At 53.4% G+C, this 16,701-nt stretch overlaps 1 protein-coding gene across 4 annotated transcripts in view; it reads right to left on the reverse strand.

The window, feature by feature from the left end:
- NDST1 (N-deacetylase and N-sulfotransferase 1) overlaps positions 1-16,701 on the reverse strand; it is a 59,077-nt gene that overhangs the window by 14,213 nt on the left and 28,163 nt on the right. For all 4 annotated transcript variants that reach the window (XM_042949188.1, XM_042949203.1, XM_042949196.1 and 1 more), the window contains exons 2-6: positions 13,355-14,253; positions 6,482-6,976; positions 3,508-3,595; positions 2,184-2,338; positions 1,323-1,508 (exon numbers count right to left, since the gene is read on the reverse strand). In XM_042949188.1, the coding sequence (XP_042805122.1) occupies positions 1,323-1,508; positions 2,184-2,338; positions 3,508-3,595; positions 6,482-6,976; positions 13,355-13,867 (1,437 nt within the window). In that variant the 5' untranslated portion in view covers positions 13,868-14,253. The remainder of the gene's footprint in view (positions 1-1,322; positions 1,509-2,183; positions 2,339-3,507; positions 3,596-6,481; positions 6,977-13,354; positions 14,254-16,701) is intronic.

Consider the following 16,701-nt stretch of genomic DNA (forward strand, 5'->3'; position numbering starts at 1 on the left):
ACTGTTGACAATTCAGCTTTCCAGCGTCTAGGGCCAAAAACCCCGGAGTCATCCTTGACGCATCTCTCCCTCCCACATCTTACATCCAACCCATTAGCAGATCCTGTTGCTCTGACTTTCCAAATAAGTCCAGAATCTGATTGCATCCTGACTTTGCACCCTGGTCCGAGCCACCACTATCTCATCTGGAAGACTGCAGTGGTCCCCAAGTGTCTCCCTGCTTTCCACTTTGTCCCCTGAAGTCTCTGAAACTCACAGGGACCAGAACAATGGAAATCTTTTTAAAACAGGAGTCTGATCATAACAGCGCCCCATGCAAACCTTCCCATCTCAGAAAAAAAGCTAATGTCTATCCAATGGCCTTATGTGGCCCTACACAATCGGGCCCATCACCTCTCCGACCTTATCTCCCCCTCACTTGCTCCCCTCCAGCCATACTGGCCTCCTAGTTGGTCCTCAAATACACCCAGCACAAGCCACCCCAGGGCCTTTGCATGTTTTTCTCTCCCTTGAATGCTTTTCTTCATATGGCAGCATGGCTCACTCCTAGGAGGGCCCTCCCTAGTCACTTTATTTCAATTAGCTTCTCCTCTCCTCTGGCACTCCCTATCTCTCTTCCCTGCTTGACTCTTCTCCATGGCCCCATCACCATCTGACCATACATTACCCATGTTACACACTTATGAGCACACTGTCTACCTCCTGCCACTAGAATGTCAGGTCTACAAGGGCAGGGACTTTTGTTGGCTTTGTACACTTCTGCATCCCCAGTGCCTAGAAAAGGGACAGAGACAGAAGAGTTCATGAAAAATGTTTAAATGAGCAAACGAATGAGGGGCGCCTGGGTGGCTCAGTCGGTTAAGCCTCCGACTTCGGCTCAGGTCATGATCTCGCGGTCTGTGAGTTCGAACCCCGCGTCGGGCTCTGTGCTGACAGCTCGGAGCCCGGAGCCTGCTTCAGATTCTGTGTCTCCCTCTCTCTCTGACCCTCCCCGTTCATGCTATGTCTCTCTCTGTCTCAAGAATAAACAAACATTTAAAAAATTTTTTTTAAAAAATGAGCAAATGAATGAGAGAGGCCTGTTCCCAGTCCTTACCAGAGGTCCTTTTTAAAAATGTTCGTCCCCTGATCCCCTATCACAAAAGCTAAGAAGGAGCTCACGAAAGGCCAGACTGTCAGCCTACCTTCCCTGGGATCGAGAGCCTTGGCTACCAGAGGGGGCAGCAGAACCTGGCCTGAAACCCCTAACCAGCGCACCGAAGCCACGCTTCCCCGGACAACGCGTGTGCACCTGCCCCACGGGCCGCCGGGGGCCCACTCACCATGATGCCGTTGTGGATGAAGCCACGGCGGTAGCGGGCCGGCTTCAGGTGGGGGTACTCCTCCGTGCTGGTCACGCGGATACTCCACACCTGCTTCCAGGCCTCGTACAGCTGCACGTGCACAGGGTACACGCCCGAGTGGTGGGGCGCCACGGCATAGCCCATGTCCGTGGGGATGCCATGCTCCTGGGGGGAGGAGGGCCAAGGCAGGGTGAGCATGGGGTTCCTTCCCCACTGGGTCTTATTTTCCCTTTCTAGAATGGGAGAGAGCAATCAGAGGCTAGAACGGCAGGGTAGTGGGTCCAAGCCTTTCAAGTACAGATGGGAAAGCTGAGGCTCAGGGAGGAAAGGGATGTGCCCAGAGTCTCGGAGTGAAGGACTGACCAAGCTGGGACCCTTAACTCTCAGCCCAGAGTTCTTGCCCTCCAGCTCCCAGGAGTGAGGAGCAAGGACAAATGCATTTCCTGCCAGTCTTGGCCTCTGACTGGCTGGTGGGCCCAGGCTAAGCCCGTACCTGGGCCTTGTTCCCTCTTCCCTGAGCACCAGCTCCAGCTTTCCTGAGCCTTCCACTCTGGCCTGAAGAGCTTGGGCTCAGGAAACAAACAGGCCTGGGTTCAAGTCCTGATGGGACCTCCTCCTAGCTGGTATGTGGCCTCCCTGAGCATCGGTTTCTAATCTAAAAGTGAGAATATCGAGAACCACCTCTTGGGGTCTCTGTGAGGCTTCAGAAAGACAGTGGCTATAAAGATACTAATAAAATGCTGTCAGACGGAACTGCGCAAGCAGTGAGAGGCCAGCAGTCCAGACCCCCAGCCCAGCCCCTAGCCCGCCCAGCTCCGCCCTGTAGGGAATCTTACTCACGACAGCGAACTTCTTGTTCAGGGCCATCTGCTCGGCCAGCACCGACTGGTTGTGGAAAAGGTGGGGCTGCATGTGACTCCACATGTGGGGGAACCACCAGAACTCCTTCACATACGACAGCAGCAAATCGTCCCCAGCGTCCTCGGCATCAGTACCTAGAGTCAGAGCACAGGCAGCTCGGCCCGGCCCACCCCCATGAGGTTCTCCAGCCCGAGCTGGTGCACGCAGATGGGCGTACGCAGTCCAAGCCCACCCAAGAGGGCTGCTTGGGAGAGTTACCTGAGCTACAGCACGGGAGCAGACAGAGCCCCAGTCCAGGGCCCTGCATTCTAGAGTGTAGACTTCACTCAGTGCATGACTTTGGCCAAGTCCTTCTCCTCTTGGCGCCCTTGGGCCCCGTGTGTGCAATCCATGGTTCACAGGCAATGATCGTGATGGTTTCTCCTAGCTCTGACATGCCTGCTCTGATCCTGTTTTCCTAGTGGGCCATTTGGCATTTGCCTTTTACTTAATGATCGGAGCTCTTTAAACATGTACAGGATGTCTAATCCCACCTCATGCATATTGCTACGACTACCTCTGATATGTTGAGGGCTGAGAATACGAAAAATGCATACAGACAACCCTATTTGGTTTTGGGACCCTGTTGCACACTCCCCCTGCCCCCTGCCCCCCAGAACTGTGGAGTATTAGGGTTTTTCCTAGAATTCAAGAGAGACTGTCCACATTGCTTCTGCCCAAGCAGAAGGCAGCTATAGAAAATATGTACTGCAGAAGACATCTCAGGGGTCTTTCTCTCTTGCCCAGCCCAGAAGGTCAGCGTTTGAGGAACTGGGGGAAGCCCAAAAGAAGAGGGAAGGCATGAATCAGGCAACCTACACCCTCAACCTCAACACTTAAGACTTGAAAATAAAATGCCAAAGGCCATCTTTGGGGTGGGCACAATTATAGGACATTCTCACTTTGTGTACTACATATTTCTGTAATGTTCTTAAAATTCAACCAATTACTTTTTTAAGCAGCCATAGGACAAATAATTTTAAAAGACGGAGGTAAGGGGGAGAGAAGAGGGAGAAGATGTCCCCAAAAGACTGCACAGCCTGAGGGGCAGGGAGGGATGAGTGGGGGTTATTGTATTATTGTTGCCCCCAAATGCCCTCTGCCTGGGGCTGTGACTGCTCTGTGGGCTGCTGGATGGGGGTGGGGGGCACAGGGGTCAAATGTGGCCCCAATGTGGGCATGCCAGCCACCTGCTGCACTCCAAGGGCATAGATGCTGAGGGCCCCTGGAAGTTGCTTGTGGGGGCAGAGCCAGGCCCACTTACCTGTGTGGAAGAATTTCCCTGAGTAGCCCAGGTTGAAGGTGAAGTTTGGGATGTGCGTGCGTAGTTCATTCTGCGTATCAAACAGGGCCTAGGACAGGCAGGGGAGGAAGGAGCAGGTGAGGGGCAAGCCAGGAGTTCTCTCTTCTTCCCCCTGATGGCCCAGAAAGATCCTGCTGTTGCAGGACCGGATGCAAAATTTGGAGGGCCCAGCAAAAAAAAAAAAAAATCAAAATGTGGGATTCTTGCTCCAAAATTATTTAAAATATCCAGAAGGCAATAGCAGAGCATTGACCTTGTACAGGCCCCTTCTGAGTGTGGGGTCCCACAGCCACAAAGCCAGCCCTGTGCCGGGCCACCAGGACGCTGGTGAGAGAAGACGTGACTCTAGCCTGGCTCTGTTCTGTGTCCTTGAGAAAACTGTGTAACTGCTCCAGGCCTCAGTTTCCCCCGGTGTGAAATGGAGACAATAATATCTTCCTGATGGGGCTCTTGGGATGACTAAGTGACGTACTGCGTGTAAAACTGCTAGACGTTCTGGTAAGTAACGTAAAGTGGTGGCATCGCCGGGTCTGTGGTCACTGCCACCGTGAGCCTCCTATTTTTGCCTGTCAAACGTGGAGGATTTCTCTCAGTAAATGCAAGGCTGATGTCACAGCATCATGACTTTTCCAAAGATGTACTGTGTACCCAGCAATGCCATGTCCCCATGCATGGCACAGCCCCACACTTGGCAAGTCAATGAAGGGAAGCTGACGCTGGGGAACAAACACACGCTTGTACTCTGGAGTCAGGACTCCGAAGGTCCCCACCCTGCACAATGCACAAGGCTGTTAAGAAACCCACAAGTGCCTGCTGTCAGGATACTTTGCAAACTGGAAGTCCTGGCCCTTCGGGGGCCACCACCGGCATCCTCCAAGGCCATGCACTACCTGATGGATGTGCCCGCTCTTGCTGTGCGGCCTTGGGCAAGTGACTTCACCTCTCTGAGCCTTAGTGCCCTCCTCTGTAAAATGCGACTTACAATAATACCCACGTCACAGGGCTGCTATGAGGATCAGAGGAGGCAATACACAGAGAGAGCTAAGCACAGAGCTTGGCACTTGCCAAACCCTGAATAAGCAGCTGCTGTTGGTATCATTTAAATTGCGCTGCACAGCCAGTACAAGTTCATGAGGCGACATTCATGTCTCTAAAAGAAAGGCTTAGTTGTAGCCTGTGCTTGGGATTAAGGGACCGGAGAGGGAGAAAACCTCTGCCTTTTCAGACTCACAAGGATGTTTAAGGCAAATGGGACCCCGGCTGGCGAAGCACTTTGCAGTCCACACTGAGCCGAGCCCACAGAAGAGGGTGTCTCTCTTAGTATTCTTCGACAGAAATAGCTCCAAACTGCTATCATCCCTCTCACTGTAAAAATGGGGAAAGTGAGAACCAAGTAGGGCCACTCAGGGCTCATGGGTGACATGGCGAGCCCGGTAGCCTGGTATCCTCAAGGGATCAACCCTGAACCAGTCCCAGGAACTCCCCTGGACAGGCAGCCAAGACTATGGTTATACCAGGAGAGAGTAGAAGGGCATCCTAAGTAGAAAACCACACGATCTACTCTGTTGGAAGTGGGTTATGGCATCGCATGAAACCTCAGAGCTGGAAGGCTCAACAGGAATCATCTTAACACTTTCTTTCAACAGGACCGCCCTTGAAGAAGTGATATCTCAGAAGCAAATGTGCAAAGCAGATCAAAGACTGCCCTGTCCCACGAGATGGGAGCCAGAAAGGCTCTGAGAGCCTGGCCTGTCTGCACATGCCCCTCCGTGAACCCCCCGGGGGTGCCAGGAAACAGCCTGACAACCTCCCATCCACCCCTCTTGTCAGTTCACCACCGGGGCCCAGATGCCGGACAGGGCTGCCCAGGTGTGCCAGTCAGTTTAGGGTCAAATTGATCTTGACTCCCCAGACAGCACCAGCTCCCCAACACCATTCGCTGGGTTCTTCTCCTCTGGAGGTGTAAGGAAGAGGAGAGCGTTTGCCTCTGACCCAGGCAGGAGGACCAATGCTCCCCCGGCCTTCCCCCCAGGCCCTTGACCGACCCCAGCGGTGACTGCAGGATGACAGGGAACACAGCGCCCACATGCGGACTCATGTGGAAGGAAAGCACTCCTCTGAGCAGTGTCTTTTGCAGTCCTAACATCAAAGGGAAGTCTGGGTTTGGTGCTAATCTCGTAAAGGAGGACCAGGTCAGCAGGCAGCAGTATCTCGGTAGAATTTAATCCCCTGGTTTTGTTTTCCTTGGCTCTACTGTTGTGCTTGCCCTCTATTTATGGCAACCGGCACTGATTTCCCCATTTACACTAGGGATCGTTTCCTTTGCAAAGAACTCTGAGTAAAATAGAGAGTGGATGGAAACTGCATTTTAAAGCTAGCTTAATGGTCTTGATTTGGAGGCTTCTCTTTAGTAGTGATGCATGTGTGTAAAATTTCATGGCTTGCAAAATGCTTTTACATACAGTTTTGTTTGGTAAACACTTTTTGAAATAAACACATGCATTCCACTATTTATACAGACCTCAGTTAAACTATGCCTTGTGTATGATTCAAGCTCTAATTCTTGTTTGAAAAGTTTCGTGGAAGCTCTCGTACTGACATCAACATTTCTGAGAGTGAAAAATCAGGTCTGGATTCAAAGGCAGAGAAGCAACCCTGCCCAGCTCCCAGCCCAGTGCTTCAGTGACCGGGTCTCTCCCTCCACAGGCGCATTTCTGAGTTCCACACCCCAGATGCAAAATTCCTCTCTGCCCCATGCTTCGATATAATTTTCAGGGACACTTTCGTCCAGTAAAACAATTAATAAAACCAGCTGGCCGAGGGAGGGGGATCAACAGCACTGGGGGGAGACAGAGACGGCGACATCATGCTGGGGCATCCCAAGGTCCGAAGGCGGCAAGGCCCTGCCCTACGTGTCTGGCACCCCCGGCCATACCTTCACGTCCTCCACCTTCATGCGTGTGCCCTCCTTGCCCACAAAGATGTCGTCGATGTCCACCAGGATGTAGCGGTCCAGAGGCAGGGAGAGGCGCTTGCCGGTGAGGAAGGCCACGGCGTCGACAAAGACGAGCTTGTGCAGCCAGAAGTTGAGGTTGTTGCCAAACAGCACACGCTGGATGCCGTCATGGAGGCCCAGGTCCTGGACCACGGTGGCATGCAGAGCGGCGTGCAGGCCGGCGTCCGCGCCCAGGTGCGGGATGGACTCGGAGGAGCGCGTCTTGGCCAGCAGCACAGGCTCGTAGGTGGAGTGGTTGGACTGGAACACGGTCCAGTCCTCGCCGGGCAGCACGCCCTTCTCCACCTCGCTGGGCCGTGTCACATAGAGCAGCGGGGACTTGGGGTTGATGCTGCAGTCCTTCAGGCCCAGGTTTGAGTGCAGGAACAGGGGGAAACCTTTGAGCTGCGCACTCAGCAGGCTGTTCTCGTTGGCCTGTGGGGGGGCGGGGGGGGGGCAGGGGGAGAGAGGGGGAGCAGAGCCGTCAGATCCAGAAGCCCCAAGGGCCTGCGGGATCTCAGGCGGGGACAGATAACAGTAGCGTCAACAGTATTCTCTAACATCCATGGAGGCCTTAGCCTATCCCTGGCCCTGTGCTAACCGAGCTATGCAAACCCGGCCCCACCCATCACGATAATATACTGGCTAACACGCAGGATGTGCTCACCAAAGCCAGGAATCCAGTTCATGCACTTGGCAGGCAGGTGCTGTTAATCCTCATAGTGACCCCACGACGGAGGGGTCGCTGTCGTTTGCATCTTACAGATGAGGAGACTAAGGTCCAGAGGGTCTATGTAACTTGGGCAAAATCACACAGAGAGAAGTCTAGCAGTCGAGAGCCCAGACTCTGCCACCAGACGGCCTGGCCGCGGGCAAGTTAGGTAACCTCTCTGTGCCTCCGTGTCCTCTGCTGTAAAGTGTGGCCAGCAACGGTGAGTACCTCATGGAGTGGTCGAGGATGATTCTGGCAAAGTGCTCGGGACGGGGCCAGCAGCATCACCAATTGCTCATTCAGTCCTCATACCAGCCTCGGGAGGCTTTATTATCCCACTTCATGGGTGGGGACACTGAGGCTTCGAGGGGGTGCTGCCCTCAGTCACACAGGGGCAGGAGTTGTCACAATGACCCAGCCAGATGATCTGACCCTGGAGCCCACACACAACTGGCCACCAGGTTCCTCTGCCTGGGGTTTCCAAACTGGCTTGTGCCACGCAATCCTTCACTCAGGAGAAATCTTGGATTGCCAATGTAGATGAGACCAAAGAGGAGGCGTCTGCTGGGGGTGCAGGCGCAAAGACACTCTGCCCCATAGCGTTCCCAACCCTCTGTATGCACCTAGCACCCGAGGCCCTCCCTTCACAGGAGTCCAGCTTCTTCTCCCAGGGCCTGGTGCTGCCCAGCTGCCTGGGATCTGCAGACAGTACCCACGGCACCCCCTCTCCTCTTCCCAAGACTCACACGCCATCCCTCCCCTTTCCAGCCACCTGCTTCTGCACATGGTACAGTTCGTTCTTGTCCCTGTGCCAGTTCCATTCGGCATTCTTGGCCAGACGAACTCCTGTTCATCCTTCAAAACCCAGTGCAAATGCCCTCTTTGCACTGGCCTCCCTGGAACCAGGTTAGAGCCTCATCTGCAGCACTTTCACCTTGGCTGTTGCATTATCTGTTTAGGGTCTCTGTCTCACCAGCCTGCCCTCTCAAAGGCAGGAGCTACATTACTTCCACCTTTGGATCCCCGGTGCCCAAAACAAGGCTTAATACCCAGTGAGAGCAAACACGTGCTTGAGGAGTTAATTGGGTTTTTAAAAAGAATAAAAAGGAGGGGCGCCTGGGTGGCTCAGCTGGTTAGGTGTACAACTCTTGATTTTGGCTCAGGTCTTGACCTCACGGTTCGTGAGTTCGAGGCCCGTGCCAGGCTCTGTGCCGACAGTGTGCAGCCTGCTTGGGATTCTCCCTCTTTCTCTGCCCCTCCGCTGCTCTCACTCTCTCTGTCTCTCTGAAAATAAACTTTAATAAACGAGTAAATAGAATAAAAAGGAACAGACAGATCCCTAGTACCTGGCACATGACAGTTTTTCAGTGTGGGTTTCATTTGTTCATTCCATAACTGTTCAGTGTGCCAGGCACTATGTTAAGTGAGGGATACAGTGAGGAAAAACAGGCATGGCTCTTCGCCCTCACAAACCTTCAGGTCAAGCAGGGAAGAGAGACAGCAACCAAAATCGCAGAAGTAAGGATAAAGCTTCAGTGTGGCACATCCTACATAGAAGTTCATAGTTCTGGAAGAGTCCGTAACTGGCCACAGTCAGCTGGCTCAAGGAATACTTCCCAGAGAAGGGACTTTTGAACCGAGGTTTAAAGAATGAGTAACTTTGGGGCGCCTGGGTGGCTCAGTCGGTTAAGCGGCCGACTTTAGCTCAGGTCATGATCTCTCGGTCCGTGAGTTCGAGCCCTGCGTCGGGCTCTGTGCTGACAGCTCAGAGCCTGGAGCCTGTTTCAGATCCTGTGTCTCCCTCTCTCTGACCCGCCCCTGTTCATGCTCTGTCTCTCCCTGTCTCAAAAATAAATAAAACATTTAAAAAAATTAAAAAAAAAAAGAATGAGTAAGTATCAACCAGCGGGAAAGCTGGGGCTACATTCAAAGAACAGCAAGTGCAAAGGCCCTGAGGAAGGAGGAGACTCAAGGAAGAGCAAGAGGCCAGCAGGGTGATCAAGAGGGAGAGGAGGCAATGAGACAGGAAGGTCGGCTGGGGCCAGATCTGAGGACCCTGGAGGCTGGAAGCGGCAGCGGAAGCCATCAAAGACTCTATCAAAGGGTTTCGAACAGAGGGATGACAGGTTTCAATTTGCATTTTAAAAAGATCCATCTGGCTGCTGTGTGGAGAATGAGTGGGGTGGGTGGGGCAAAGCAAAGGGGCACCAAATGAGGCTAGAGAGGAAGGTAGAGCCATAGGGAAGACCACCCAGGAGCGCTGGCCAGGGGAGCACTGTACAGGGATATTCAGCTGAGGACTGAGCCCGTGCCCCAGGTGGAGCTGCCTCTCCCCTGAGGGTTTCTTTTGCTAATATCCACCATGCAGAAGTGCTTTTTTCTAATTCCCACAAAGGCTCTGCAAGGTTCTGGCCTTGAAAAATGCGATAAAGGACCTCCATTCAATTCTCCACATACCAGGAGTACCTGCCCACACCCTGTCCTGAGCCAACCTGGAGTGCTGAGACCCAACGCAGAGTCCCATCCTGACAGGCCACTCCGCCCAGCCCCAGGTCCCCAGGACCCCTGAGCCAGCACTGGCCAAACTACTTGGGCCATGTGGGAGCAAAGGCAGTGGGGCCCGGTGACATTTCAGGCGCTATCCGTCACCTGCTGTGGCCTGGGAGGCCACACTGGACCACAGGCACTGGGGGATCCCATTTCAAAGCCCCGTTCCTGAGCTGATAGCCAGGCGCTGGCAGCTCAGCCAGCTGCCCAGCTGGGAGACATCGAGGAAGCGAGAAAGCCAAGTTGCTGATCGTCCACTCCAGTGGGCAATGAAAGGAATGGAGAGCGAGCCTCGGCATCACAGGGACTGGCCCATACTGTAGGCCTCCGCCCACCAGAGGGGAACCCCTCCTGTTCCTCAGCACTGAGGACCCGCTCAGGAGACACCAAATCCTCCAGTGGAGTCATCCAGGTAGAGGGAGGAAGGGCCCTGACCTGGGAGTCAGACTCTGATGGTAACTAGCTGGATAACTTTGGGACGCCCAAGGTTCCCGAGGTACCACGTCTGCACGTCTCCGGTCCTCACATCTGTCGGTCTGTTTGCTCTGACATACTCACCTGTGGCTGGGTGGGAAGGCATGAGTGTGGTTGTCAATCTTGGCCCTGACTTACTTCGCTCTGTTACTTCAGGCAGGCATTTCACTTGCTGAGCCTGTTTCTTACTTGAAAATGAAGTGCCTCCTTCACAGGGTGGTTGTGAGAATTGCACACGGTAAAGCTGGCAAAGCAATGGGGTCAGTGTGGCACATAGTAGGTGTGCGATAAAAGAGGCTGGGTAGCCCTTGTCAATCCTCTGCCAGGTTGTGGTCAGCCCCAGGGCCCCTGGAGTCATGAGGTTGAGCTATGACAATGGCAGGAACCAGGGCTCCCATCCTCAAGGATCTCCTAGGGGCACAAGGAGCTATGACAATGGCAGGAACCAGGGCTCCCATCCTCAAGGATCTCCTAGGGGCACAAGACAGAGCCACAAGACAGACAAAGGTGCCCACCAGCTGTGCTTGTTGAACAAGGAGATGGCAAGGCACAGCAGCTGCCACTTACTGGGTGGCAGACGGTGCCACCCGCTGTCATCTTCGACATGGCCCAGTGACGCGGGTGCCGTGATAGGTCCCGCTTTACAGACGGCTTGAATATCCTGCCTGAGGTCGCTCTGCTTAAAAGTGACAGAAAGATTTGAAGCAGGGTCTGGACTTTCCAGCTCCTACTCTTACACGGACCTGGGAATCCAGCACCAGTGGGAATTAGAAAGGGGGAGTCTCCAGACCTCGGGTCCACAAACCCTCTGGGTTTGCAAACCCAATGCAAACCCACTTGTACTGTGGAAAGAGCCAAAAGATGGAACCTGACCACCAGAGGGCTCCATTTGAGCAGAAAGTCCCAGGCCTCTACCTGAGACCAAGCAGGGGTCTTGTCTTACACAACATGGTAGGAACAACACGAAGACTGGACTTTCCAGTGACCCCACAGTAAGAATGTGAGCGTGTCCCTGCTCCCCGGGGCCTCATGTTCACCTTCTGTGCAGCAAAGAACTGGGGTTAGACAGCATCCAAGCACTGGCACACCAACTGTGCTCGCTGCCTGGTCCCCAGAGACTGTGGGAGTTCTGTGTGCTGATGTAATTTCTACTACATAAATGGCATTTGGGGCCCTGGACCCATCACAGTGTGGTTAAGACTAAAGCCTCTACAGTCAGACTGCCTGGGTTCAAATCCTCGATCTGTACTTATTAGAGAGATGAGGGTAGTCACATTTCTTCACCCCTCTTTGCCTCAGTTGCCTTTTCTCTTAAATCAGGATGCTATCCACCCGCCTTAGAGGATCGTTTGATGAGTGTTATATGAGTTCATTCACATAAAGCACATGGACAGGGCATGGTTCTGGGTGAGCACTCAATAAATGTCAGCCATCGAGATGTTTTCCAGCCCTGGGGCTCTGAATCAAACTTAATGAAGTTCATGGCAGGGAATGGAAGAGTCCAGGGGAAAAGAAAAATCAGACAATGAAGGGAGCCTGAGGTTATGCCACTGTAAAGCCATAAACCAGGCCAGCGTTTCCTAGAGGCTGCTCTTTGAAATAAAGGGCTTTGTGATCAAGCCAGCTGGGGAACAAATCTCACCAGGTTGTTCTACTGCAGGACTTCTAAGGGCCTTCAATTTCTTGGCCCACAAAACCTTTTTTAGTGGCAGAGCATCCTGCTGCATTAGTGCATGAAAGGACACACCGGGGGAACCCCTCCCCTGGGTCAGGCTCCTCCCTACCCCGAGCACAGGGCCTAGTGCACATGGGTGGCCACGAGTGCCTGGGGACATATGGGCACCCGTCAGCGGCTATGGGCCATTTCTGACCCACTCCTGCTCCTCTCCCAGCTCACACCAAGCAAGAACCTTCATGACCTGTCACCTCTGTCTGGAAGGCCCTCTGCACAGAGAGCTATGTGGCTCCTTGCCTCACTTCCTTCCAGTACTTCGTCAAAGACAACCTTCTTGGCCATTCCATCCAAAACAGCATCAACTGCCCATACCCCTCACCCCCTATGCCCTTTCCCGGCTTTATTCCTTCCTGTACTTGTCACCACCTGCCACTTGTTTACTTGTTCGTTGTCTGCCACCCACCCCACCCCACTGCACTGAAATGTCAGCTCAGTGACAGCAATGAGGGACTCTGCACACTCTGATCACCATTATGTCCCCAGTGCCTAGCAAAGGATCTGGACACACAGTGAGTGCTTTGTAAAAATTTGCTGACTAAAGAGATAAATGTCCCCACGTACCTCCCTAGGGTCCCTACCACCCATCTTGAAGAGGAGAGTTCTCTACCCAGAGCCCCTAGATCCCCCCATCCAGCTGTTCCCAACTTCCTCCTCCCCACAGACAGCTTCTCCATGGCACATTCAGCAAGGACTCTGATCCCAGCAGTCATTCTCGGTGCCCCACAGAGCCCAGAGTGGTGCACCTGCCCACTGGGATTTCTTTCTCCTCTTCCCCCCAATGCAAAATGGCCCTGTTCCGGAGGCGCATAAAATGCCACAGCCCACCACAGGCAAGAGGAAAGAGTACAGGATCCAGAGCCCAGAGTGTCTAAGACTGCATTCAAATCCTGGCTCTTCCACTTATAGGCTACCTAGCCTCAGACACATAATCCTCCTGAGCCTCGGTTTGCCCATCTGCAAAATGAGGACACACCCCATGCCTTGGAAGGACTGCCATGACGTTCAAGGGACCTAGTCTCTCCTACCTCACACCCATTCCCGAGGCTTCCTTTAGGCAAGTGCCTACTGTGTGCCAGGTCCCCGTGTGAGGCAGGCAATCCCCCTGCCATGTGCTCCTAATAAAAGCTAATACTTAAAAAGCATTTATTAGACACCAGGTACTATGTGCTCCAAGTGCTTTACATGTACTCACCCACTTACCCTTCGTGACCATCCTAGGAGGTAGGGGCTAACATTATACCCATTTTACAGATAGGAAAAGTCAGACACTCAGCTATGGAGCGTAGAAATGGGATTCAAACTCAGCCAGCATTGCTAATGCTTGGGGACCCCAGCCCCTGCGTACCTTGAAGAAGCCGATGATGCCCACACCGTAGGCCACACAGTACTTGTCCAGCAGCTCCCGGTTCCAGGCGTCCAGGTTGACGTACTTGAGGATGTTCTCATAAATGATGAGGGCGAAGCGGCCGCGGCCCTTGTCGGTGAGTGTGGGCATATCACCCTTGCCCGGTGCGATCTCCGTGCGGTACTTGAAGCGGCTGGACTCCAGGATGGCCACGACCTCCTGGCCCAGCTGGGAGTAGAGGCTCTCCACAAACACCAGCACCAGTGGGTCCGTGCGGGAGGGGGCGGCCACCTGTATGGGCTTGAGTGGCAGCAGGCGGCTGGGGGCCACAGGGGGCGGGTCCCCACAGTCAGGCTCAGGGGCGTCTGCCGAGGGCTCCAGGCCCCGCTTCCAGCCATACAGGTAGTAGGCCGAGACAAAAACGCTGAACAGGCAGAAGATGAACAGCAGGAAAAGGACAGCCTGCGGGGACACGTGCCGACACAGCCTGCGGAGGCGTGCCAGGGCGGGCATCCTGGCCCCCAGACCTCGGCCTCCGGAGGCCCCTCTGCCCCGGCCACCCCCAGGCCCCACGCAGGAGGAGAGAGCAGAGTCGTCCACTGACCAACAAATTCACAGTCACTTAGCAAGCGCGGCCCTCAGTGGGCAGCAGGAGTGGGGGATCCGGGCCCCCGGCCCTTCCTCCCAGCCAGGGGCACAGTCCGCAGGCCGGTTGCGCTCCTTCCTTCCTCCGTGCGCCTTTATGTCACCATGGCAAACCCCCACGTGGTCCTGTGCACAGCAGAAGTGCCCCCAGGGCGTCAGGGCCTCCTGGGGGGGCTGGGCAGCGGGCCGAAGGACACAGGGCAGGCCCGGGGGTGCCGCATGCCGCTCGCTCAGTGGGGCCCACGCGGCCAAGGCTGTGGAGAGGAGAGGAGAGCCAGAGGTGAGAAGGCCGAGTGTGGGCTTTGGGCGTCCACTGACTGTGGACACACAGGACCTGACCTAGGTGGGTCCAACTCAAGTGCTGCTGCCTAACCCGGCTCTATGATTTCACACAAGCTCTCTCTCTCGGCCTCAGTTTTCCTCTTTGTGAAACAGGGTTGACAATAGTACCTGCCTCACAAGAGGCTCAGGGATTAGGTCCCTAATCCTAATGTGCATAATGCGCATAAATCACTCAGAGCAATACCAAGCATATGGTGTCCACAAGGGCGGTTGCTATTTATTAGAATTGCACGAGCCCAACACTAGAGCTAGCAAACTCCAGATGCAGGAAGGACAGAGTGAAACAAACATGTGCAAGGCCTGGGAGCCAGAGGTGGGGTTCTGAATCATGGCTGAACACCGCATCCTCACCCACACAGTGCTTCCCCACCCATTTCTCTGTCTGAATGGGCCTAGCAGCCTTATCAGGCAGCCAGAACTTGGGGTTCCTGGGTCCCCCTCAGCCCCATCCCCTGCCCAGAGCCTCCACCTATATTAATCTCACTGCAGAGTAAATGAAGACCACACACCCACACCCGGTAAACTAAGGCCCCAATTTCCTCATCCCAAACAGCAGCCCCTATACCACGGCCTTCCAGGCTCCCTTAAACATAGTGGAAGCGCTACTGAAAACTAGGAGGAGAGAGATGGGGATGGGACAGAGACAGAAGGTGTGAGGGTCTCAGCGGACACAGCCAGGGAGTGAATGTAAGCCTTAGACCTGCCCTAAGGGGTGAAGATCTTAAAAATCCCTCCCAGGCCCAAGACTACACGGTGCCCTGGGGGTGGGTCCAGCATACCAGAGACCAGACAACTGCACCTCTAGGAACTTATCCTAGAGGTTGTAATTTCAGAAGTGTGTAATGATTTCCCCACAAGAAGACAAATCCCAGTGCTATTTACAATAGCAAATGTCCAACAATAGGGGATTGCCCTTAGCAATTACAGTGCAAGCATTAGATAGAAGCCCAGGCAGACACTTACAACGTTTACTATGTGGAAGAAAGACATTTACTGACGTAGAAATATAGTTACCACACATGTTGTTAAAGCAGAAAACACTTGTAAAACACTATGCATGGTCATATTTCTGTTGAAAATTGTTATGCATAAGCCAGAAACTGGTACTAAATCCATACAAACAAACAAACAGCCAAAATGTTAACAAGGATTATCTCTGAATGATTTTTATTTTCTTCTCTGTTTCCTAATTTTTTTTATAATAACCACTTACTATTTTTGTGAAAATAAGAAAACAAATGGTTTTATTTTAAAAAAATTTTTTAATGTTTATTTTTGAGAGAGAGACAGAGACAGAGAGACAGAGCATGAGCGGGGATGGGGCAGAGAGAGAGGGAGACACAGAATCTGAAGCAGGCTCCAGGCTCTGAGCTGGCAGCACAGATCCCGAAGCAGGGCTCACACTCGCAAACCGTGAGATCATGACCTGAGTCAAAGTTGGACATTTAACCAACTGAGCCACACAGGTGCCCCAGAAAACAAATGTTTTTAAAATATGTGCTCAGGGGCGCCTGGGTGGTCGGTTGAGTGATGGACTCTTGATTTTGGCTCAGGTCATGATCCCAGGGTTGTGGGGTCGAGTGCCATGTGGGGCTGCATGCTGCTTGAGATTCTTTCTCCCTCTCCCTCTGCCCCTCCCCCCTCTCACACACTCATAAGTAAATAAATAAATAAATAAATAAATAAATAAATAAATAAATAAAGTGATCATAAGCAAGAGGCAGGACTATGAAATGAGGACATGTCTAGGCCACCAGTGTTGCTCCCAGTTCTGCCAATCACATGCTGTGTGACGCAGAGTATACCCTAACCCCTCTCTGGGCTTCCTGCCTGTTAGAGAGGAGCTTGGGCCAGACGTTCTCTGGGGGCTCTTCCACCTCTGATATTCATTCTTTAATTCAGTCCCAGTCCCTACTATATGTCAGCACCACGGGGAACCCAAGGCAGCCAAGAAAATAGGTTCCTACAATGCAGGGGGACGAGTGTAATAGTGGGGGAAGGGTGTTTGAGAGAACTCAGGGACACCTAACGCCCCTTGAAGCAGAGGGGGAGGATCAAGGAAGGCTTCCTGGAAGAAGTGGTTCCTGAACTGACCAGAAGAACAAGTTCAGTTGACCAGGGGTAGGAATGGGGAGAAACACATGCCTCCACTTGGAGATAAGGGACTGTGCAAAGCTTTCCAGGGACTCCTTGTAATTCCAGCTGAGAGCAGGGCAAGAAGGAACAGGTCTCCTGGGCGGAGGCTGGAGGGCTGGGGTGACAGTCATATTTATTTCCAGGTTGCAACTGCGTCCCTTTTCCCACTGATAAGGGCAGCTCTCTGCCCTGTGGCCACAGCTAGCCCCACCTCTTGGCTTGGG

Source organism: Panthera leo, chromosome A1 (genome assembly GCF_018350215.1).
Source record: "Panthera leo isolate Ple1 chromosome A1, P.leo_Ple1_pat1.1, whole genome shotgun sequence".
In the NCBI taxonomy this organism is placed as follows: domain Eukaryota; kingdom Metazoa; phylum Chordata; class Mammalia; order Carnivora; family Felidae; genus Panthera; species Panthera leo.